The sequence below is a fragment of the Toxorhynchites rutilus genome, chromosome 2 (assembly GCF_029784135.1).
Source record: "Toxorhynchites rutilus septentrionalis strain SRP chromosome 2, ASM2978413v1, whole genome shotgun sequence".
NCBI classification, from domain to species: domain Eukaryota; kingdom Metazoa; phylum Arthropoda; class Insecta; order Diptera; family Culicidae; genus Toxorhynchites; species Toxorhynchites rutilus.
The window spans coordinates 294,240,769-294,265,397 of NC_073745.1; the positions used below are offsets into that span (position 1 = coordinate 294,240,769).

Sequence of the window (24,629 nt, forward strand, 5' to 3'; positions counted from 1 at the left end):
GAGGGGGATTCTTCCAGTCGATTAGGTCCCGTGTTTTATTCTAGAAAATCAATTACTAGTTGAAGAAATGAAAACCATCACGTTTTCCTCATTTTCAATACTACTTTTTATGAGCTGACTTTTGCTTGAGAATTTTGGTATTCCACCAGGTGGTCATTTGTATTTCGCATATTTTATGTGGATGAACTTTTGTTTGATTTATTGATCTGTACTGATTAAATGATACACTGTAAACTTGTAAGTTTAGATCTTCCCGCTGAACATTTTCAAATTTTTCAAAGTATTTTTTGTGCGCCATCCTATCATTGGAACACAAATTTCTACATTACTCGGGAATTAATCAAGATTCTGTGGAGGTTAGAGACTCCTCCTCCCTCTCTTTGAGGAGGAGGGGGGGGGCGGAAGGTTGCTGCTATACAAATGAAACATTTCCGCATAATTCAAAAACTATTCAAGCAAACGGAACCAAATTTGGAAAGCAGAGGGGGTCCCATAAAAATATAACCCATATTTCAATCAAGCATGACAATTGAAAATTTTCGGAAAACTGTGAAGGAAAATGGGAAAATTCGAAAAATTCAATTCGCCTTCCACAATTACATATTGACAAGCGTTGTTAGTCCATTTGATGTTTACGGTAACGAGATTCAACTTCGTTCGAAAGTGAATATGGATTTTAATGTGATAACACGCACTCCTTTATCGTCTTCTATTTAGATAAATAAAAATGGATCGCCGAAAGTGTTAATAAGAGCAAAACTCGAGAAAGGAATGTCTGTCTTCATTCTTTCATATTTTCTGTGTCAAACATTCATTCCATGTAACGGAGAAACATGTTGTTTGCATTATTAGTGGATGAAAAATCTTACTCGAAAATTGTGTCTGAAAATAATCTTATATTATAATGTTGAGTTTTGGTAGAAGTACTGACATTTTATAGTAAAAATAATGTTAAAGGTTAGATTAGAAGATCAATCAATGAACAGTTCTGCGATTGGACCCATGAACTTGCGCTTAGTAATACATGGATGTGATAACGAAAAATAATAAATTTTTCAAAGTTTACATGGCTGCGCTAGCTTAATGAAAAATTCAATAGATGAACTATGAACATGTTAACATTGGAGCTTGAGCTTGAGCTTGGGTAGACTGTACACTTCGTAGTTGCTCTCCGTGATTGACCTGAACCAACCAAATTGCACAAAGAACACACAGAATGACGCTTGGGACTAGCAAATCATTCTCGTTGTGCAATTTCCGGTGATTCGAGCTTTAAATGGTCAATAACGACGCCGGCCACGTCCTTACAGTCACCAGGGGAAGGGAAGGAATTTTAGTATGATATTCACCGCCCAAAGGCCAGAAGGGTCGCCTCTATAGCGTGGTTCCCTAGCGTTTATCATGGGAGGGATAGTTGTTAGTGGGGAAGGTAAGAATCAGGATTCACTGTGGTAAGTGATGTGGTTATGTTAACACACGGACTTTAAATGTAGTACACTATTGCAATATTTGATCGTGACGCAGGAGATTTTTATTCAGTTGCCAAACAAGGTAATCGAAAGAACTCCTAGAATAAATCGCATCGGTCATACATACTTTAACTTTTCACGTCAAGTACACAAGTTTTAATGTCAAATCACGACGCCGGCGGCTATGAATTGGCTACCTGAGAAGGTAACCAAACAGACTCCGGGAGACAGAACTAAAGAATTGAAGAATTAAAGTATCAAACATTTATGAATTCAAGAATTTAAAATTGAACAATTATGGACTGTCAATAATGCGTGTTTGAGAAAGATGAATAAAAATAAAACATTTAACGCCACTGCACGCTCGGCCCATCCATGTTATAATTTTTTGGTTGATTCATTCACGCCGATTATCTACGCCCTCCACTCGGCAACATTTATAGGTTTTCTTAGGCGGCTCGCACACCGCAGCAATAAGCAACTAGCAAACTGCAGTACACAATATGCAACAGGAAACATATTTTGTTGTTCTTCGCATACCAGAGCAATAAAAACCCCTGACATTATGCAAACAATCGCCTTAATGTACGAAACTTGTCAAAATATGAGCGATAAGTTGCTATTCAACCGACACGCCGTGTTGCTAGCGACATGTGTTGCTCTGTAAAGGCGACAGCGATATCGTATTGCGTCGGTGTGCGAGATCAACAAAGATTAAATGGAAAAATCCATTGGTGATAATATTGCTTATTGCATGTTGACAGTTGCTAGTTGCTCATTGCTCCGGTGTGCGAGCCGCCTTACGCTCTCATCCACTTCCTCTGTCTAGACTCTCTCGTGGATTGAGTTTCTGTGCATACCCACACAGCAACACTGCACAGTCGCTATGTACACACGAATTATCCGAAAGACACAACCACTACCTCCACCGTCGCTTCTGTTTCTACACATTCTTCCAGATGCAATGCTCCACACCACTCCATAACATCAACAAAAATACACCACACAATACTTCCTTCATGTGAAATCGAAAAGGCAATACGAGACCCATGCGTGCAACACTGCTGCGTAAAAATCACACACGCTTCCCGAAATCACACATGCGATACAAAACGACATCTATGCTGAGCAAAAAAAATCATTGAAATTCTTTTTAAATTCTGTTCGCGAAAACAAAATCCAAACACTTTGGCATCTCAAGCGGATTTTCGCAAACACACATTCGAAGAAAAATTTATTATAACATGTCGCGACACGAACACGAAAGTATATGCCGTACGAATAAATGAACTGCACTAAACATGCGAATAACAATTTCTTCACCGAATAGCTTCACTTATTCTAACTATTTAAATGCGACTACTATAACAGTAACAGCACTATTTCTCATGAAATTATCATTCTTTCTACCTCATTAAACCGTACAAAGAAAAAAAGAATTAAACGAGGAGCGAAACAAAAATACGTCCGCACCCGACGGCTGTTCGATCGCCACTCCATGAACATGTTAACATTGGAATATAAAAACTCAAAAACGCAAAAAACGCCTTTCTGATTTCTGGATATGTATGTATGAAACCTCAGCTTTCAAGAAAAAAATTAAAAAATATGGTGCCCTTGGTCCCGAAACCAAATTAAAAAAAAACAAAACAAATACAACCAATAACTTCGAAAAAAAATTATTTTTTTACAAGTGTAGTATTGATTCGAAGAAGACTTATGGCTTCAATTTGATACGCCGATCATCTGCATCGGTCCAGTAGCTCAAAAGTTATGCATTTTTTGAAAAGCCATCTTTGGAAAAAATATATGGGAAAAAGTTGATTTTTAGGAACAGCCTTAAATGAAAATGGGCATCCTAAAGAAAACATAAAAAATACGGGTCTACCATTTTGCGATAAGAAATAAAACTACCAATTTTCACGAAAAACAGAGAACCACTCCATCGGTTTGACATGGAATGGCTGAATTAATAAAACTGACGAAGTTAATATTGCCCCACGGTATAAATATCGAAGTGTATTATTTATTTTGTCCATATAAAAATCTATAAATACCTTTTATGAACATAGAAATTTTCAATACTAATTATGATAATAGTATTAGGATTTTGTTTTGGACATTATTAAAAAAAAGCGTTGAAAAAAATTTGGATTTAGGAAAATTGTTGAACTGATCCATATAATTATTTTTAGACCCGATTTTATCAAATTTTCAGTCATGAAATTATAAAATATGAAATTTTCAGTGTACGGCAAAATGTTGGTATTTGAAACCGTTTCCGAGATACAGTGATTTAAAAATAAAGTTCACTAAAAATTCTCTGCATTTGGTCGTTTTCGAATGTTTTTGTTTGAGTATTTTTAACCTATAAGTAAATTTTCCTAAAAGAGCAGACAATTTTCGACTGCAATGCTGGAATTAATTAAGTGATGTGATTAATTTTTATGGTACAAGGTTATGTAAAACAATATACATTATAACAAATCTAATTATTTTTTTTATTTTTCGAGAAAAATGTTCTCATAAAATAATCTTTTGATCTTCGAATTGTTTTGGATGTTGCAGCGGTATTAATACAAATATTACTTATTTCAAAGTGGATCAATATGAAAAAATGGTGGGCAAAAAATTATAAGTTTATAAAATAACAAAATTACGAATACAAAGCAATTAGTTTTAATTAATTATTGAATCTATTTATGATAATCAAATATGTTCAGATCGAAAATAATAACATGATGACTTTTGAGTAATATTTCTTTGTTTCGATCATTTCTCGAAAACTTATTTGAAATTTTCTACACTCGATCTACACATGAAGTGTCACAACTCTAATCAGCTTTGCAGTTGAATAAATCTATTAAAAACTACGTGAAATGTATATCAACCTAACGAGTATTTATTTCAGAGCGAATATAGCAGTCGCCAGAATAACTTCTCGGTATGACCGAGTGTTGTCCACTCTGATAGCGATTAGTGATTTCATTGACAATTAAAAATGATGTTAGGCTAAATCCTATGATGTTTGTAACTTCCATAAAATCTGATAACATCTAATTGTAACTGGCAATTATTATGATTCAACGCCATTCCGCAATTCTCATTTATCGTCGATGGGGGTGAAAATGGGTCAAAAAATTTAGTTTTCGAACTTTTTGTTGAATAACTATTGTAAATTTGAGTAAAACACAATTGTGATTACGTAGAAATGTTCTCTAACGATGAACACTCGTAAGTGTTCAAGGAATTGTTGAATAATATTAATTTTTCACTGAACTACGATTAAATGAAAGTTGACCCAATCTCACCCCTTAGAGGGGGTGACAATGGGTCAAAGTAGTGAATGTTACTTTCTATTAAGAATTTTGTTTAGAAATCAATTCTCAATAATTTCAAGATAATTTAACAACATGTAAGTGTCTTGATTGATTATTTGAGTTACGAAAATAGTGTCAATCCATCCAGAAGTGCGATGGAAATGTTTATATAAAGCCATTCCATGTCAAACCGATGTAGTGGTTCTCAGATTTAGTAGTTTTGTTTTTTATCGCTTAACATTAGACCCGTATTTTTTGTCATTAGGGTGATCATTTCCATTTTAGGGTTTCCAAAAATCGTTTTTTCCCATTTTTTTTAAATGACTTTTTTTCTTTATTCATAACTTTTGAACTAAAGTACCGATTCGGATAATCTACATATAAAATTAAATAGGTGACCATCTCCATTTTAGTGTTGACCAAAAGATAATTTTTTCTCGTTTTTTCCAAAAATTACTTTTTTTTTAAAACTCATAACTTTATAATCGGTGCAGTATTCAGATGATCGACATATTAAATTAATGCCAAAAATCTTATACTTGCTGTTGTGTTTCGGATTTGGTCACCAACTCTTTGTAGCAACACGATGTTTTTCTGTGTATGCTTAAAGCTAAAATGATATTTTATTAAATATATTACTTCAGATTGAATTCATTTGCCCACAAATTTGGTGAGCTATGGTTGTAGAAGCGGTATTGGGCCCAAATATTTCCGGAACCGAAATTAGGTGAAATGCTTTAAAAAACTTTTAGATTAATACTACTTTTAGATACTACTACACGGTTTGTTTTGATGAGAGCTCAATCCAATATGTAGATTAACAAAGAAATTCATATATAGTTTCTAGCAGGCGGTTTCTGGCAAGCGTTTTCCCTTTGGCTGAGCGGAAAAGGGCTGTCGCTGGTACCGATATCAACAGTGACACTGTGTTGAGGGGTCCCGTCGTGACAATCGCAGAAAATTTTGATTTTGGTTTTGTAATTATTGATTGTATTTTTTACAGTTAACAATGTCTCGGGACTAAGGGCGCTACATTTTTTATATTTTTCCTTGAAAGCTAAAACTTTTTTATATGACATATCCAAAATTCAAAGAATGCGTTATTTTGTGTTATTGAGTTATAATTTTTCAAATTCCGATGATCCGAAAAATATTTGTTTCTTTTTTTTCAAAAATGACTTTTTTTAAAATTCATAACTTTTAAACAACCGGGCCGATTCAGATGCTCGATATACCAATTTGAAGCCAGATGAAATACCACACATATGCGTGAAAGAAAGATTCTAATCGCATAGATGTTGTCCAGTCGAATAGGAATATTAAACGAAAACTGAAAACATGTCAACTTTGCAAAATCACTCGAAAACGAAAAAAACACCTCTCTGTATTTAAAAAATATGGTGACCTTAGTTCCGAAACCATGTAAGCTATAAATATCAATTACACTCAACTCTCCCTAATTCGATATCCAAGGGGACCATCGAGTTAGGGAGGTATCGAGATACAGAACATTTCTTTCATTTTTTTTTATGTCATAAATTGCAATTATGTTATATTGGGGTGAGTGTCTCAATCATGGTATGAATAAGAATTTTTGATTCATCCCCTTCAAGTCAGAAAACACATTTTTCACATGAAAAAAATATTTTTTCCAGATTCTCTCAAGAGGAGATAGACAGTTATTTTTGACGAAAAAAAATTCTTCTACGCATGTGTTCGAATTTCAACAATGACACAGTTATAAGACTTTTTTTTTGTTTCGGACTCTGTTTCATCAAACTGGCTTTACATTGAAAAGTACGCTACGTAGGCAGATTCTGTTGCTTTCATTTGAAAAATGAGAAAAAATAACAAGGATATAGTAGTGGAACATTTTGGAAGTGGAAGAATAAAAAGTTAGTAATTTTTTATGTGTAATTATAAATTTTATCCCAACAATTCACACTAAACTTGATTGTTTCTATCAATCAAATGTCTCTAACCAGACTACAATTTATTGTTTGACACCCAACTTCTACCCATCTTAACTTCGCTGCAATATCGATATAAACAATTCCTGGAGAAAATTCAAGCAAAATGTTTAAAAATCACAATTTTTAACCCACGGTACTTATAAAAGCCACTTAAATTTCACTTTAATGTTGAAAGGTTACATTTTTTCTTGAAATAAGTCATTTTTTTGAATTATTTTGAATTATAATATATAATCGAATCATATATAATCGAGTTCGACCTGTATAAGGAACTGGGTTAACAGAGAAAAATTATAAACTTATCGATTTTAGCTTTGGTCGGAGTTACACATAATTCCAGAATTAATACCTTTCAATTTTATTTGGGAAATTTTTCGTCAAGTTGCATCATCCATCTCTCAAAAAGCATTAAGGCCATCCAGGCCTTGGTGTTGCTCTCGTATATCACATGTGACGTCCTCTTTTTTTGAAATATCGTGAGCAACGGTAGTTTATCGTTTCCGCCCATGTTAGTTATGTTTTAAAGTTGAGAATTCCCAGTTTCTGAACAAATTCGCAAGCCTTCGCCCGAAGAATAGAATTATTAGAGGTAAATCAATACGGTCCAAATAAAAAATGTCACATTGTATACTCAGCTACACTTGTTTTCTCTCAATCAACAATATTCAATCATTATATCAAGCTTCAAATTACCAAATATATCATGAAATAAAAGGGATGATTTTTGGACATCAAATTTGATGCGGGGTGATTTGGACCGTCTGTGGGGTAATTTGGTCCAGTGTGTGTTTCATCGAAAAAAAACATACTTAAGTTTATATAAAGTATTTTGGAATAATGTTACAATCTATAACAGTGTTCTGGGATCGATACCAGGTGTCTTGGCCAGATTTCAGACCAGAAAAATTTGATTGAGACCATCTCGAATTTTGCATGGATTTTTTCACTGTTGTTCGATCATTTTCAAACACTTTCGATGCTTGATCAAAGAAAATCCGTTCTTGCTTTTCCAAGCTCCTCCTTCTTCCAACGTTGTCTGCCCATCCTGTTTTTTGTAATTCAGCAACATCTGGAATCAATTAGACAAAAGAAAAATCTCAAATCTGTAGGACCAATTGACCCCGCACAACATGCAAAAAATTAAAATGCAATCAATTTCATTTATTGTTATCAAACTTACAGTTTCGCTGCATCAAATTGTTCCTCTTGTGTAGGCGAACAGAAATATACTGCACAATACACGAATAGTTTGTTTAATCTGCGGAAAAAACCTTAAAACCACGATCGGAAAACTCACATTTTTGGACAAAGTGCTTGTTGTGTTCATGCTACCGTTTCCTTCCACCTGTCGAATTTTACTAAAGTTTTTTACTTTAGTTACACACGGTTCAACAATAAAAGAAGATGACATTATAAAAAATTCAAGTTGAGCCGAACTTTTTGAGATAATGGGGTGGTTCAAATCACCCCGTATGTCAAACTCACCCCGTGTTACTCTATATGATTTTGGTCTAGATTCAATTTCTACTTCCGATTTCATTTTTCCTATAGCTTGAAAAGTATTGATACCGTACATTGTGCAATACTGGATTCTTTTGCAGCTTCAGAACACTTCCGTCCATACTTTTCGACGTACTCGATGATGCTCAAACGTTGCACAATGGTAAGCGTTTTAATCGTTCGCTTGAAAGGTTTTTCGTGGTTTTCCATACTTGAAAATAAATTCTATGATGACACGAACACTTTGTCTTCACTTTCAAGAGCAATTGAAATGACAGTTAATAACGCACAAAAAATATACGCGAAAATCAACCGAGTTAGGGAGGTGAAAATCCATGGAAAAAGGAATCAAAACCCATTGAGTAAGGGAGGCATCGAGTTGAGGAGGTATCGAGTTATGGAAAGAAAAATGCTTTTAACCCTTTCGTTACGAGCGTCGTCTATAGACGACATCCGCACGACGAGCTGTGTGTACGAGCGTCGTCTTTAGACGACATGAAATTCATACTGCTCTTCGATCACAACAGCGCGATGTGCATACTTTTCGGCGCAGTGCTCCGTACAGGGGTAGCACTTCGGCGGAGTACACTGCCGTAATGAAAGGGTTAAAATCAAAGGTGTCATGAAATTCATCGATTTAGAGTAAATATTGAGTTACGGAACATCGAGTAAGGGAGACTTGACAATCAATAATTACGAAAACAAAATCTGTGTAATGTTTTTCAAACAAAACTAACTCATTGGCTTTAATTTGATATATCGATCATCTAAATCGCTCCAGTAGTTCAAAGGTAGGAATTATTCAAAAAGGTCATTTTCGGAAAAAAAAAAAAAAAAGGAAAAGTTGATTTTCCGGATCACCATAAAATGGAAATTGCCTCCCTGATGAAAAAAAAGTACTGATCTAATTTTTTACGATGAGGAATAAAACTACAAATTTTCATGAAAATCTGACAATCACTATATCGGTTTGGCATGGAATTCAATTTTTGTGCTTGACCCATTCTCACCCCCACTCATTGTAAATAAGAGATTATTTCAAAAATATTGAAATTCGAATGGGAATTTTTTTTTTTTGATGTTCAAAATCAGTCAGTGACTCATCTGGCAAGACTTTGAAGAATAATTCTATTTAATATTTACAATTTTAGTAGTTCTGTATAATGCTGGGCATGAGATTTTTTCTGAGGTGTTATTTGATTTGATTTACACAAACCTTTATGAATTATTTAATAATAACTATTTGTACTACAGTTGAGTAAAATGCAAGCCCTAAACATTTCACCACTTAAAAAAAACTTTTGCTATTTTGTGTTTATTCCATTTAATTGTGAGTTATAGGGTGGTAACAATGAAAATCAACTAAGCGAAAATTCAGTACATTTTATATTTTTTCTTTAATAAAGACGAAAATGCAAGCCAGGTTGCTGAAATTGTGAATGGTGTTACGGTGCCAGAATATTCACCTGCACTCGTGCTTCTCAATGCCAAAGGGAGTCTAGGTTCTGCGGAATGAACGTCTCTGCTTGCTCGAGCTCTTTAGTCTAAGGATGACCAACTTTTGGATGCAAGCCGATTATTTCTCTATGTTCAGCATCTTAAGCGCTTCCAGAAGTGTTGTCGGGATAATTCCAGTTCCAGCGAGAACCGAACAATTCTTGGGGCCACCATTAGCCAGTTCCTTAAGTTCGGCCGGATTCGTTTCCTTGGGAGCCACTGTATCCTTATATTCACTGTACCCCTGCTTGGTGGAATTTGAGTAGTGGCAGCTCGTCAAATGCAACCAGCATAGATAATCTGCCTCATGCTGAAGTAGCCTTTTTCGTAAGCAGTTCTCGTGGTTGATTTTTCTGGTGCATGGTTCCAAAAGTAACGGAAGGTTCGATTTTCTGGCTGATCTCTTGCCAGACATTGAACTTTATGGAGAATTCCGATTTCTTCTTGATTTAACATTTTTCAGCAGCGGTCTTCCGGTCAACCAAGGCATAAAATTCCTGCTCAGGAATTTAAATCAATTTTATTTCGTTAATACATTTTCGTAAAGTTCCCTCGAGCGTTTCATTGCTTCCAATCCGGCTTTTCATTCCGGTCCGGCTGAGGACTACGTTTTTCGCCGACTCCCTCATTGGCAGATTCGGGCTTCGCTTGAAAAAAAAAATTATGGGAGGTTGTGTCCAAGATACGACCACATTTTTGACGTAGAACTACGCTGTTATTTTATATAAGTCGCTTATTTATACCTTACTTATACCATTTATATTATTCTATATAATGCTGTGAAATTTTAGAAACAACTGCTTAGTAGAAAAATCTCTGAAATAGTTTTTTTTTATTGTAGAATCAGTTGACGATAATTAATTGATGATTCATTCTTGCCCTCGCAAAACAATACACTAGCTGATCGTATGTCGCAATTTATACCTCGAACGTTATTCCGGTGGCCTTTTTTGCAATTGACATAGACTCGGCTACAGTCGATTGTATACATGTTGCATCAGCACCATTATTCCACATCTCATAACTACATCAATATATCTTTGGCACCGCATGGAAACAACAACAATGACAACAACACTTGCAAGTATCAAATATGCTACATGTTATTTAGTATTGCCTCAGAGGAATCGCACCTCTAGCCATCGTTCGTACAACGTAAACCAAGCGCCAAACAAGCGTTCGCCATAGCATGCATACAGAACCATACATTGGTGGCTTGAAGCTACTAGGAATATAAACACTTCTCATCATTTTGTTCTATTCTCAAAAGAAACGCTTCTGTTAATATTACTGGCCTCGAAAAAAGTTGCATTACTTTCTCATGCTCGAGAGAAGCGCAGCTGTCACACTTAGTGGAGGAAGTTTTGCTACTGGCAAGCGAAGCCTAATCACATACAAAATTTCAGAACGACATCTACTTTCTTGGTGACCAAACAAACTAAATAAACTCTTTTTGTTAATAACAACCTTGAAAACAGTAGCAATGCTTCATTATGATCAATATTAGCGCAAATGCAATCCTAGTTGAAAGCAGTTTTGCGACTGGCACGCGAACCCAAATAACTTATAACATTCCAGTAAGACATTCAAGATGCTTGGTATGCCCCAAATAATTTTTTGGCGCACAACCTTGACGCCTGTTTCGCCATAGCGTCAGTTTAATGCATTGATGCATTCTCAAAGGCACCAACGAAGCCCTTATGATGACGGAAAACAAACAATGTTAACTGCTTGGAAAAAGACTGAATTATGCCACACAGCTTGTACTCTGCTGTAACATCCGTCGATGCGAATTCGCTGATGAGTTTGTCAAGAGCGACCGCCTTCATCACCAGCAAGGGGAGCTTGATTTTGGTTGTTGCCTGAGTAACGGCATTTACATTTTCGACCGACGCGCCGAAATTGCCTACTTCACTGTTGTTCGATGCGGTGTCACACTCGCGAAGGCTCGGTTCAGTGCGCGCGCTTTTCACTGCACCAACATCACGTGCATCATTAGATGACGCTTGCCTCGAAATTTTATTGCCCCTGGCAATGCCTTCGTTTTTTGCAGGGCTCCAGCCTGCCTTCCTCTTCTTCTTGCTCATCACACACTACGCGAAGCGTCCAATTTATAACGCGGAAAGAAAAACACACGATACGAATAACGCGAAAAACGAACAGAAAAACCAAACGACGATATCCAAGTTGGATTACCACTGGTAGGGTCCAATCTCAGATCGAAGCGCAACGAAAGCAAAGTGAACTGGATTGCTCAACAGTCCGATGCCGAATGAAAGTTTGCCTCAGCGAGATCCACTGTTTATACTCTTGGCAAGTATTCCCCTTCATTCTTCTACTTTTCCTTTGTTCACGGAGACTTTAAATCCTACGATTTCCCCTCCGTTGGTCGGCGATAAGTTGCTCGTTATTTATAGCTCTGTTCGGGAAAGCACACAAATGGACAGAACAAATGTATGGGAAAATAGAAACGCTTAAAGTTTTCATGAATTTCAACCATTTAAAAACCAGGGGATTCTAATGTATAGCATATTAAACAAATCTTACGAAATCCGATTCGTTTAGTATATAAATCGCCAAAATCCGTTCGCGGCAAAATAGTTATTAACGTTAACTTTATTTCATAAAAACGTGACCTAATTTCTAATTTGGCACCCTTAATTAAAGACGTAGTTCTACGTCAAAACAATATTTTTCATGCGCTTTTGAATCCGCTGGCTTTGCCAGTCTGCCACTTTGAAGTTCCTGGTCGATGGTCGAATTTTCCCTGAACCTCTTCAGAAATCCACACAGAAATGTTACAGAAATGTGCGTCTATGATTCTATATACTCCTAGTTCGATTCAATGAAATTTTGAAATGTTTGGATTTTTTTTCAGGTTTAACATTTATATTTAGTGTATTAATAAAATTTCGGAACTGATAGTGAAATTAAACTTTATTCTGATAATTGTTGTTTTAATTATTCAAAGTCGTTTCATCCAGCTTAAGTACACTTTTTGCATCAATTAAATAGCGACTAGCTCATTTATAGAAATGGTGTTCAATCCTTCGGTTGAAGCCGTGGAATCGAATGGCTTTTATGTCGTCAAAAATATTAGGTGTACCGGTAAGTTTCTTCTGTTTTACAACAGATGGCATAACTTGATTATTATTCCAGTGAATCAGGCGGGACTCCTCATGATCTTACTCAATGCCCGGTGTACATACAACGAGGGGAAAAAATCAAGCGTTCCTTAAAAGAACGTTCCAAGCGGACTTATGCAGAAATGCTTAAGAGTCCCGTTCCAACGACTCAGGACAATCCCTACTCCATTCTGCAGAACGACGAGCCTGTTGCTGACGCTCCCAATGCAGGAAGTTCCGGTACATCGCAGGGTGCCATCAGGAAAAGAAAAATTACTTCTTTTCCTTCACTCCCCAGAAAGAAAACCGAAACTTCCCAAGTTGGAATGAAAACTCGAATCGAACGTGCTGAGAATAGACCGAAGCAAGTACCTCCTGGTTTAAGCGGTTCTTCTACGCACCAGGGGTCCTCAGCACTTCCCGGAGCAGCACCCAACACGTCTGCTCCTTTTTCGCGGTCGAGGCAACAGCCACAATCTGGCTTGCTTGCGCTTTCTGACCTGGTGGACAACATTTTAAATGCTTTAAATATAAACGACCCTCTTAAATGCATAGTTTTATGTTTGCTTCCGATTGTGAGAACATTTTTGAAAGAAAAATGTGGTTTTTTGGCAGCGTTCATTTCCCTCGATGCCTGATTCAGTGCAAGAGGTCAAGGATTTGACCACTGTAATACAGTGGAATTGCAGAAGCATTATTCCTAAACTAGATCAGTTTAAATTTTTAGTTCACAGCTCTAACTGTGATGTATTTTCTCTCTGTGAAACATGGCTTTCTTCAGCCGATGAGCTGAATTTCCACGATTTCAACATTATTCGCCTCGATCGAAATGACTCGTTTGGTGGCGTACTATTGGGGATTAAAAAATGTCACTCCTTCTATAGAGTCACTCTCCCATCGATGACAGGCATTGAAGTTGTTGCTTGCCAGACACAAATCAATGGCAAAGACCTCTGCATTGCTTCGATATATATCCCTCCCAGAACTACGGTAGGCCGCCATCAGTTCTTTGATACTATCGAGGCAATGCCGGAGCCGCGGGTAATCTTAGGTGATTTTAACTCCCATGGAACAGCATGGGGATCACTCTACGATGACAACCGTGCCACTTTGATTTATGATCTGTGCGACAACTTCAAATTGACAGTTTTGAATACTGGGGAAGCAACCAGAATAGCCAACCCTCCTGCACGGGCAAGCATGCTAGACATATCTCTATGCTCTTCTTCGTTATCCCTGGATTGCATGTGGAAGGTAATCCAAGATCCCCATGGTAGTGATCACCTACCAATAATTTTATCGATCGCTAATGAATCAAGCTCTCGTGAGTCAGTCAATATTTCGTATGACCTCACGAAGAATATTGACTGGAGAACATTTGCGGAAATAATATCTGAAGCAATTGTTTCAATGCATGAACTTCCTCCACTCGAAGAGTATAACTTTATATCGAGTTTGATTTACGAAAGCGCATTTCAAGCTCAAAAGAAACGTGTTCCTGCTACCACTTTCCGACGTCGTCCTCCATCACTTTGGTGGGACAAGGAGTGCTCAAAGGTCTACCTTGAAAAATCATCCGCTTTCAAAAAATTCAGGAAAACTGGATTAGTGGAATGGTTTCGAAAGTACCAAGCTCTAGAAGCCAAACTAAAAGGTCTGATTAAAGCAAAAAAGCGTGGATATTGGCGGAAGTTCGTCAATGGTTTGTCAAGGGAGACCGCTATGAGCACTCTTTGGAATACGTCTAGGAAAATGCGTGGCTGGAACCATACAAACGAAAGTGTGGAATACTCTGACCGTTGGATTTTTAACTTTGCAAGGAAGGTTTGCCCCGACACCGTTCCTGCACAAAACGTCGTACGCGACATTCCACTTCAAAGCGATTATGAGAATTTTTCGATGGTGGAATTCTCAATTGCCCTTCTCTCATGTAACAATTCAGCTCCGGGGTCGGACAAGATTAAATTCAACTTGTTGAAGAATCTTCCCGACTTGGCAAAACAGCGTTTGCTGAACTTGTTCAACAAGTTTCTGGAGCTGAATATTGTCCCGCATGACTGGAGACAAGTGAGAGTGATAGCCATACGGAAACCCAACAAGCCGGCTTGCGATCACAACTCGTATAGGCCGATTGCAATGTTATCCTGTATTCGTAAATTGTTAGAGAAAATGATTCTACTTCGTTTGGACAAGTGGGTCGAAACAAACAATTTGCTGTCAAATACGCAGTTTGGCTTCCGCGGAGGTAGAGGGACAAATGATTGTCTCGCGCTGCTATCTTCTGAAATCCAAATCGCATTTGCTCGCAAAGAACAAATGGCTTCCGTTTTTCTCGATATCAAAGGGGCATTTGATTCAGTTTCCATGGAAATTCTCTCAGAGAAGCTTCATAATCGTGGACTTTCACCAATTCTTAACAATTTCCTGTACAATTTACTGTCAGAAAAGCACATGATTTTCTCTCATGGCAGCTCGAAATCTTCTCGTTACAGTTTTATGGGCCTACCACAAGGCTCCTGCCTAAGCCCCCTCTTGTACAGTTTTTACGTCAATGATATAGATGATTGTCTAACTAGAGACTGCACGCTGAGACAACTTGCAGACGATGGAGTTATTTCCATCACGGGTACTAATCCCGTCGTTCTGCAAAAGTCGTTGCAAGATACCATGAACAATCTGTTCACGTGGGCCCCCAAGCTGGGTATCGAATTCTCTACGGAGAAAACTGAAAAGGTCGTTTTTTCTAGGAAGCACGAACCCGTCCAATTCCAGCTTCACCTATCCGGCAAAACGATCCAACACTCTATGTTTTTCAAATACCTGGGTGTATATTTTGATTCTAAGTGTACCTGGGGGAGACACATTGCGTATTAGAAACAGAAATGCCAGCAAAAAATCAATATTCTCCAAACAATTACCGGAACAACATATAATATAACCTCAAATACTATAATAAATAAAAAAAAATAGTCAAAGAATGAAATGTAGAAAATCATTATAATTAATGTAGAAAATCGTTATAATTGATTTGTACCTGGGGGAGACACATTGCGTATTTGAAACAGAAATGTCAGCAAAGAATCAATTTTCTCCAAACAATAACCGGAACATGGTGGGGCGCCCATCCAGGAGACCTCATTCAGTTGTACAAAACAACGATATTATCAGTGTTAGAATATGGCAGTTTTTGCTTCCGATCAGCTGCCAGGATTCATATTCTCAAGCTGGAGAGAATACAATATCGTTGCTTGCGTATAGCCATGGGGTGTTTGCATTCGACACATACGATGAGTCTCGAAGTTTTGGCAGGAGTACCCCCGCTTACTCTTCGGTTCACAGAATTATCCTACAGATTTCTCATCCGTTGCAAGATCATGAATCCATTGGTGATTGATAACTTCGAAAATCTACTCCAACTGACTCCTCAGTCAAGTTTTATGTCTTTATACCATGAGTACCTTACCCATGACGTGCACCCTTCACCAGGCATCTCCAACCAAGTTTGCTTCCCATACTTCTGCAATTCCTCTGTCATTTTTGATCTGTCCATGCGACAAAAAATCCATGGAATCCCAGATCACCTACGCTCCGATTCTATTCCGCCGATATTTTCAGCAGAATATGGGAAAGTTGGATCTGATAAAATGTTCTTTACTGACGGTTCATTCATAAACGAGTCCATTGGCTTCGGCATCTTCAATGAAAATTCCAGTACCTCTTTCAAACTCAAAGATCCTTGTTCCGTGTATGTCGCTGAACTGGGTGCGATATATTACGCATTAGGGATCATTGAAACATTGCCCATCGACCACTATTTTATTTTGAATGAAGGTTGATAATGAAGGTTGATAAACGCTCATCTTATTTCCTAACTAGAATAAGACAACTATTGAGTGTTTTGGTCGAAAAACTATTCAAGATTACCTTAGTATGGGTTCCCTCTCATTGCTCGATTCCGGGGAATGAGAAAGCGGACTCGCTAGCTAAGGTGGCTTTAGAAGGCACACTTTTTGAAAGGCAAATTGCTTATAATGAATTTTTCCACATTCCTCGTCAGTATACGCTCGTAAGTTGGCAGCGCATGTGGAGTGGTGATGAGTTCGGTCGTTGGTTACACACGATTATCCCTAAGGTCTCGACGAGTGCATGGTTCAAGGGATTGAATGTAGGTCGTGATTTCATTCGCGTGATATCTCGGCTTATGTGCAATCACTACAACCTAAACGCGCATCTCTATCGCATTGGGCTCGCAGCAAACAATCTTTGTGATTGTGGCGATGGCTACCACGACATCGAGCATGTTGTCTGGTCGTGTATCCGGTTCCATGCTGCTCGCTCTCAGCTCTCTAGAGCACTGAGAGCAAAAGGCAGACAATCGGATATCCCCGTCCGGGATATCTTAGGTAGCCGGGATCCTGATCTTCTGCTTCATCTATACCTGTTCCTCAGAAACGCCGATGTTTCCTTCGTTGTGTCCCCGTTTCATATCCCTCCTATCCGATCGATAAACTTTTACTTAGTCGCGGCAATACATACACACACTCTTTACAGATGCACGGGCCGAAGGTTGTGCAGTCCACTGATTATTCAACAAGAGCCAAAGGTTGTACCGCTCATGACAACTCTACACGAGCTGATGATTGCGCCGCCATTCTATCTATATTACTTCATTATTTCAATATGAAGAAAAAAGCTGCGGAATGTCATCGCACTTTGGTGGAAGTTTATGGTGACCATGCTCAAACTGAGCGAACGTGTCAGACGTGGTTTGCACGGTTTAAAAGTGGTAATATTGACTTGAAAGACGAAAAACGTTCCGGACCGCCAAAAAAAGTTCGTAGATGAAGAATTGGATACTTTACTCGATCAAGTTCCGTCACTAACGCAACAAGAACTTGCAGATACACTTGGAGTAGCTCAGCAAACCATATCCGATCGTTTAAAAGCAATGTACAATGGTCCAGGAGATGCATCTAAGTGGAAATTAGCATTTAGAGCTAGACAGTTATTCTCTGGACAAAAACAAAGTTGTTATATATGATAGAGCGCTCATTTTTATGTTATCAAAAATAGGGTGACCGAAATTGTCGATGAAATAAAAAATCTAACTCCTAATCTAATCCCACGGGAGCACTAAATGAGTACTATGAGCTGCTAAAACTGAATGAAACCATTACAGGGGACCTCTACCGACGACAATTGATGCGTTTGAGCCGTGCACTGAAGGAAAAACGGCCACAATACGAGCGAAGACACGATAAAGTTATTTTGCAGCAGGACAATGCTCGGCCGCATGTCGCGAAACTGGTCAAAACATACTTGGAAACGCTGAAATGGGAGGTCCTATCCCACCCACCGTATTCTCCAGACATTGCTCCGTCCGATTACTACATTTTTCGATCGATGCAACATGGCCTGGTCGATCAGCACTTTTCCAATTTTGATGAAGTCAAAAGTTGGATCGATTCGTGGTTAGCCGATAAACCGACCGATTATTTCCGCAAAGGGATCCGTGTATTGCCAGAAAGATGGGAAAAAGTTGTGACTAGCGATGGGCAATACTTTGAATATTAAACTTGTAACCATTTTTGCAGAATAAAGCATTGAAAAAAACGAAGAAGTTTACCGGTACTCCTATTATATTCTTGAAATATTGTCACATTTTTTGGGAAAATAGGAAAGGATGCTAAATAAAGTGAATACGGTGGATGATTTAAGGCATGACGCGATTTTTGGCACTTCAAAATTTGACAGAGTTAACAACACAGGTTTGTTGTGATATAAATAAAACATTAGTTGTGTGGCTGTACATAAACTCGGTATAAATTTAAAAATTATTGATCCGATCATCTGATAGCTGGCCTGTCAGTTTCATCTTGTTCCAGGTGAGACGGGAGACTGTCATCGATCTATATCTGCATGAACGTTCGTCTGTCTCTATGTTCTGAATAGAATCGAAAACCATTGAGCCGACCGAAGTTTGTGTTGTTCTACAAGGTTCTCCAATACCTTCTGAATAGCATAATTGTGCTATCAGTTTTCGTTATCTCAAATGAAAAGAAAAGCACATATGGATGACCGGTATTGAACCAAAAACTATTAATGCAATCTTCGTGGAAAATGTTGTATAACGGTTTTAGGGAATTGCGATTATGACTGCTCATTGATTTTAATTTTTTTTCTGTTTTTTATTTGCACTGAGTAACCTAACACCCTGTATTATTTTTGAACTTAGCCATCAGTTGCCATTAGTTCTCATCAGTCATAAGAAATATATCATTGAAATCCGCTAACTGGCACACAAACCCCGAAACAAAGCAAAAAAAAAAAAAAAAAAAAAACTCAACGACTTACCTGACACTCGTAGGTTCCGTGATCTCTTCGTTGCACGAACTTGATCTGCAGCGTCCAGGTGTTGGAGCCGGGCGTATGTAGAATGGCGAATCGCTCGTCGTTGGTGTACATCTGCGCACCGGACGTCAGGATGTGCCAGTCCCGCCGTCGGATCCACGAAATCTGATTCTGAAAGAGGGAGGAACGCACCCAAAGAAACATTTATTTAATATACATTCTCAACCGATTGCTGGGAGCTACTGAATAGAAAATGAAGAGGAAGAAAGTAGATTAGAGATTTCAACGAGGAACATGAAATTTATCAGAATTTAGTTTCGAGGAAAATCAAACATAATGGAGAGATTATAAATCTATAGAATTGGGAGAACAAACATTTCTCATGCATAAACAAATTTTTCCATGATCACTGAATGGTTGTATATTTTTGTATGTTTGCATCTTGATAGCGGGAATCGCAAAGCGAAAACGGAGCGTGTTTGTATCGACTGGCAGCTTCCAGCGGTAAATATTTATTATTTTTGGGTAAAACAAAATGGAATGGAATAATGGGCAATACACAGCGTGCATCATCGAAATACGAAACTCTGCCAACAATTTTCCCGCATCCATTTGCAACAACACAACCTGAAGCGGAAATCCAGCTGAATTCATCATTTTTAATTAATGTGCCATGCTCTACGAAATGCTGCCTCCAGCAATTTTCCCGCGCTGATTTCAAAATGTTGCTCATTATCTGACGGAAGGAACGGGAGCGCTGGAATGCGCATTTCCACGCTCATCTTTTCCTCATCCTCGAAAACAAAACAGAGAAGAAGAAAAAATAATAATAAAGTAAAGCAAACGCGGAATTCTCGCGCGAAATGATTGACATCCAGATCGGGACCAACAGTGTTTTATTTTACTTGTTTCAAGTTTTATGATCGTCGTTCGCAATCACGAAACAATTTTCCCCGGCGCTATCCGGAGCGCAATTTATTTAGTCATATTCACGAGTTTCGAAATCTACCGTTTCGTCATTTTAAGAAGCTTAGAGAAACTTTACACTCGTTTCCCGGTGTGTTTTCCTCTCGTATACCTTCTGCCTTCTGAGATAGGCGAAAGCAATTTCTTATGATTCATACGCGCCTGCAGTTGGTGGCATGTGAAGCGAAATTGAGTAATCCGTATGCTTTTATCGGTATTTACATGAATTAGTAGCCATAAAAGTGTATAATTTATGTGCTTTTGTCTTTCGCGCTGGCCGGAAGAAGCCGACACACACCGGTAAGTATGGCGTTTCAATTTTTTATGATGTGGAAAATCCTTTCTTTATTTCCGACGCCGGCGGAGTTCAGCACGCGAAAATATGTTTGTGCACAAAGCCACCACCATTACAGTGTCTTGAAGGTGGAAACACGTTTGGGTTCGGAGGCGGAACGGGGCCAGATAATAAAAAGTAAGGCTGTCGTATTCTGGAGAACCGTTTGCATTCAATTTGCAATAGTGGAATAATTTCGAAGCTCTTTTGATCGAAGGTGTTTTTAAAGATGAAATTAGATTCGAAATTGGAACGTTTCTCTTGCTGGAGATTGCTGAGTTCTGGTTAACAGTTTCCAGTATTTTTACACAGAACGTGTTTTATTTATTTCTAGATGTAATATAACATATAATCATACGAAATGACTTACATCCCGATATTATCGTCTTTATTATTTACAATATTATCAATGTGATTGGTAAATTAGGCAAACCTTTGGTTATTGTAATGAAATACATATTATGAAACTTTGGTTTTATTTCATTATACAAAACAGGATATAAAAAAAATGATATAACTGCAAGGTTCACGTGGGACTACCTTAGCATAGCAATCATTTGTTTGTATTGATTAAATTTTTGATTGAATGAAACAATTTCCGAACTCAATTGAATTTAATATATTTGCTTTGTGAGTAAAATGATTGAACAAATGCCATGTAAGGTCAATTCATGCATTGTGATGGATTATGTTCTTCGTTACAAGTAAATTTAATGGCAGTCTTTTTACGTTTGGCATGATGCCTACGACAAAATATGTGAACGGAAGAATTATCAAACGATTATTTTATTTGACATTTCCTTCTGAAGTTTGCATCTCTCAAGTGTACGTACTTCTCGAACAACGAATTTGCTTGATTTGATGATCTTCAGGCACTCAGCTTCGATTTTGACATGTACATGTACGTTGTGTTGTACCCGCTTTTATAATCCGTGTTAGGAAGAGCGCAAAAAAAAAAAAATACGGGTGCAGTAGTACCCCCGGCTCGCATGAATCAACAACCTGAAACAACTTGAAAGTTTATTCGCCTCTAGTGTCTGAACGATTTTCGCAGGTTCCTATGTTTAGAAGACCGTGTTGGAGAAACATATTTTAGTCTGCATAAAGGCAAGTGAGTACAAAAGTACTCGCAATTTGCTTTTATTTCTTCTTCTTCTTGAATGGCACTAACGTTCCTAGAGGAACTTCGCCGTCTCAACGTAGTATTACTTGCGTCATTTTTATTAGTACTTAGTTGAGATTTCTATGCCAAATAACACGCCTTGAATGCATTCTGAGTGGTAAGCTCTAGAATACGCGTGATCACAGTGCAAGTCGGAGGAAATTTCTTTGACGAAAAATTCCCCCGACCAGAACGGGAATCGAACCCGAACCCCCGGCATGTTGCCTTGGGGATTTGCCTTTATTTGCAAATCCGATTTCCCCAGACACCTTGGTTTTGAAGTCTATGTCAGCCAAACACATTTCAGTCGGAAAAAAATGGGTGGGTTATATCTATGATATAACTGCAAGGTTGACGTGGGACCACTTTAGCTTAGCAATCATTTCAGTGAGCAGAAGATATGAGGGCATATCCTTCAATGCAATCTTGAATAACCGAACCAAAGCGTTATGTTCGTACCCGTTCTTGTAATCCGTGTTAGGAAAACACTTTTCGGAGTGCAAAAAAACATGCAGGTGCAGAAGTACCTCCGGCTTGCATGAATCAACAACTTCAACTTCTACTTTTTATACTATAGCGGATTTTATACTATAGAGGATTTAAATGAAAGTTCATTCGCCTCTAGTGTTTGCACGATTTTCCCAGGTTCCTTAGTTTAGAAAACCGTGTTAAGGAAACATATTCTAGTTTGCACAAAGGCGAGCGAGTACAAAAGTACTCGCAGTTTGCATTTATTTGCAAAGCCGATTTCCCCAGGCATCTTGGTTTTGAATCTGTGTTGGGCAAACACATTTCAGCCGGAACAAAAATGCCCCCGACTTGTATGAATTTGTAATGCCAACTTCCTCAGACACCTTGGTTCTGAAGTCTGTGTTGGGGTAACACATTTCTGTCGAAACAAAAATACCCCCGATCTGCATGTATTTGCAATGCCAATTTCCCTACGCTCCATGGATTTGAAGTCTGTGTTAGGGAAACACATTTCAGTCGAAACAAAAATACCCCTGACTACCATGTATTTGCAATGCCGATTTCTCCATGGGTGCTTGATTTTGATGGCTGTGTTAGGGAAACCGTAAATCGGGCCAATCAAAACGTGGCAGTTAGGGCGTTTAGACAACGCTTAACATTTTACAGTTATTGAATTGTTTATCTAATGAAAAATAACATTTTATTAATTGCGATGGAAGCGTATAAATATTCCCTATCAATTGATGCAAACATCTTTTCCATCCAGTAAGAAATGTTCGAGTTATAAGCATTCGAAATCTTTCATTTTTTCCTGCATGTTCTGTGTTTAGGTTTTCATTTTACCCCCCCATATACTCCGGTTAGACGTAGTCCCACGTCAAAAATGCCCCCGACTTGCATATATTTGCAATGCTGATTTCCCCAGACACCTTGGTTCAGAAGTTTGTTTTGGGGAAACATATTTCAGTCGGAACAAAAATACCCCCGACTTACGTGCATTTGCAATGCCAATTTCGCCACGCTGCTTGGATTTAAAGTCTGTGTTAGAGAAACACATTTCAGTCGGAACAAAAATACCTCCGACCTGCATGAATTTGCAATGCTAATTTCCCCCAGGCACCTTGGTTTTGAAATCTCTGGTACGGAACACATCTCGATGGGAACAAAAGCTCCCCATACTTTCATGTATTTGCAATGCCGATTTTTTCAAGGCTGCTTGATTTTGATGGCTGTGTTGGGGAAACCGTAAAATACGAGGCAGTTAGGGCGTTTAGATAACACTTAACATTTTATAGTTATTCAGTTTATTATGAAAAATTATGAAATTATGAAAAATAACATTTTATTAATTGCGATAGATGCGTAGAAACATTCCCTATTAATTGATGCGAACAGCTTTCCGGCTTTCAGTAAGAAATGTTCGAATTAGAAGTATTCAAAATCTTTCATTTTTTCCTGCATGTTCTGTGTTTAGGTTTTAATTTTTTATTTTATTTTTTATTTTTATTTTTTTTATTGTCGTCAATCTAAATTGTAGACCGATACATTCTTAATACTACTTAAAACTACTTACTTAAAACTAAAAAAAATAGTGGGTTATATCTATGATATAACCGCAAGGTTCACGTGGAACTACCTTAGCTTAGCAATCATTCGTTTGTATTGATTAAATTCTTGATTGAATGAAACAGTTTCCAAATTCAATTGAGTTCAATATATTTGCTCTGTGAGTGAAAAAAATGAACAAATGCCGTGTAAAGTCAATTCATTTATTGTGATTGATTGTTCTTCGTTACAAGTAAATTTAATGACGGACCTTTTACGTTTGGTATGATGACTAGAACAAAATATATGTACGGAAGAATTATCAAACGTTTGATGAACCAGCCTAAGGCTGAAAATCTTTCCAATAAAGACAAAAAAAATTATCAAACGATTATTTTATTTTACATTTCCCTCTGAAGTTTACATCCCAAAAGTGTACATACTTCTCGAATCTCGAATTTGCTTGAAACTGGGAATTTCATTCGCTTCTAGTGTCTGCACGATTTTCCCAGGTTCCTAAGTTTAGAAGATCATGTTAGGACAGACATATTCCACTCTGCACAAAGGCAAGCGAGGACAAAAGTACTCGCAGTTTGCATTTATTTGCAGAGCCGATTTCCCTAGAAACCTCGGTTTTGAAGTCTGTGTTAGGGAAACACATTTCAATCGGAACAAAAATACCCCCGATTTGTATGAATTCGCAATGCCGATTTCCCCACGCTCCATGGATTTGAAGTCTGTGTTAGGGAAACACATTCCAGTCGGAACAAAAATAACCCCGACTTGCATGAATTTGAAATACCGATTTCTCCAGGCACCTTGGTTTAGAAATCTCTATTAGGGAACACATTTCGGTGGGAACAAAAGCTCCCCCTACTTTTGTGTGTTCTTCTTCTTCTTTTTGGCTTTAAGAGGG

The 24,629-nt window shown here is 37.8% G+C and overlaps 1 protein-coding gene across 2 annotated transcripts in view; it reads right to left on the reverse strand.

Annotated features, from left to right (window-relative positions):
• Positions 1–24,629, reverse strand: part of LOC129770900 (zwei Ig domain protein zig-8) — a 702,824-nt gene that overhangs the window by 227,782 nt on the left and 450,413 nt on the right. For both annotated transcript variants that reach the window (XM_055774072.1, XM_055774071.1), the window contains exon 5: positions 19,239–19,406. In XM_055774072.1, the coding sequence (XP_055630047.1) occupies positions 19,239–19,406 (168 nt within the window). The remainder of the gene's footprint in view (positions 1–19,238; positions 19,407–24,629) is intronic.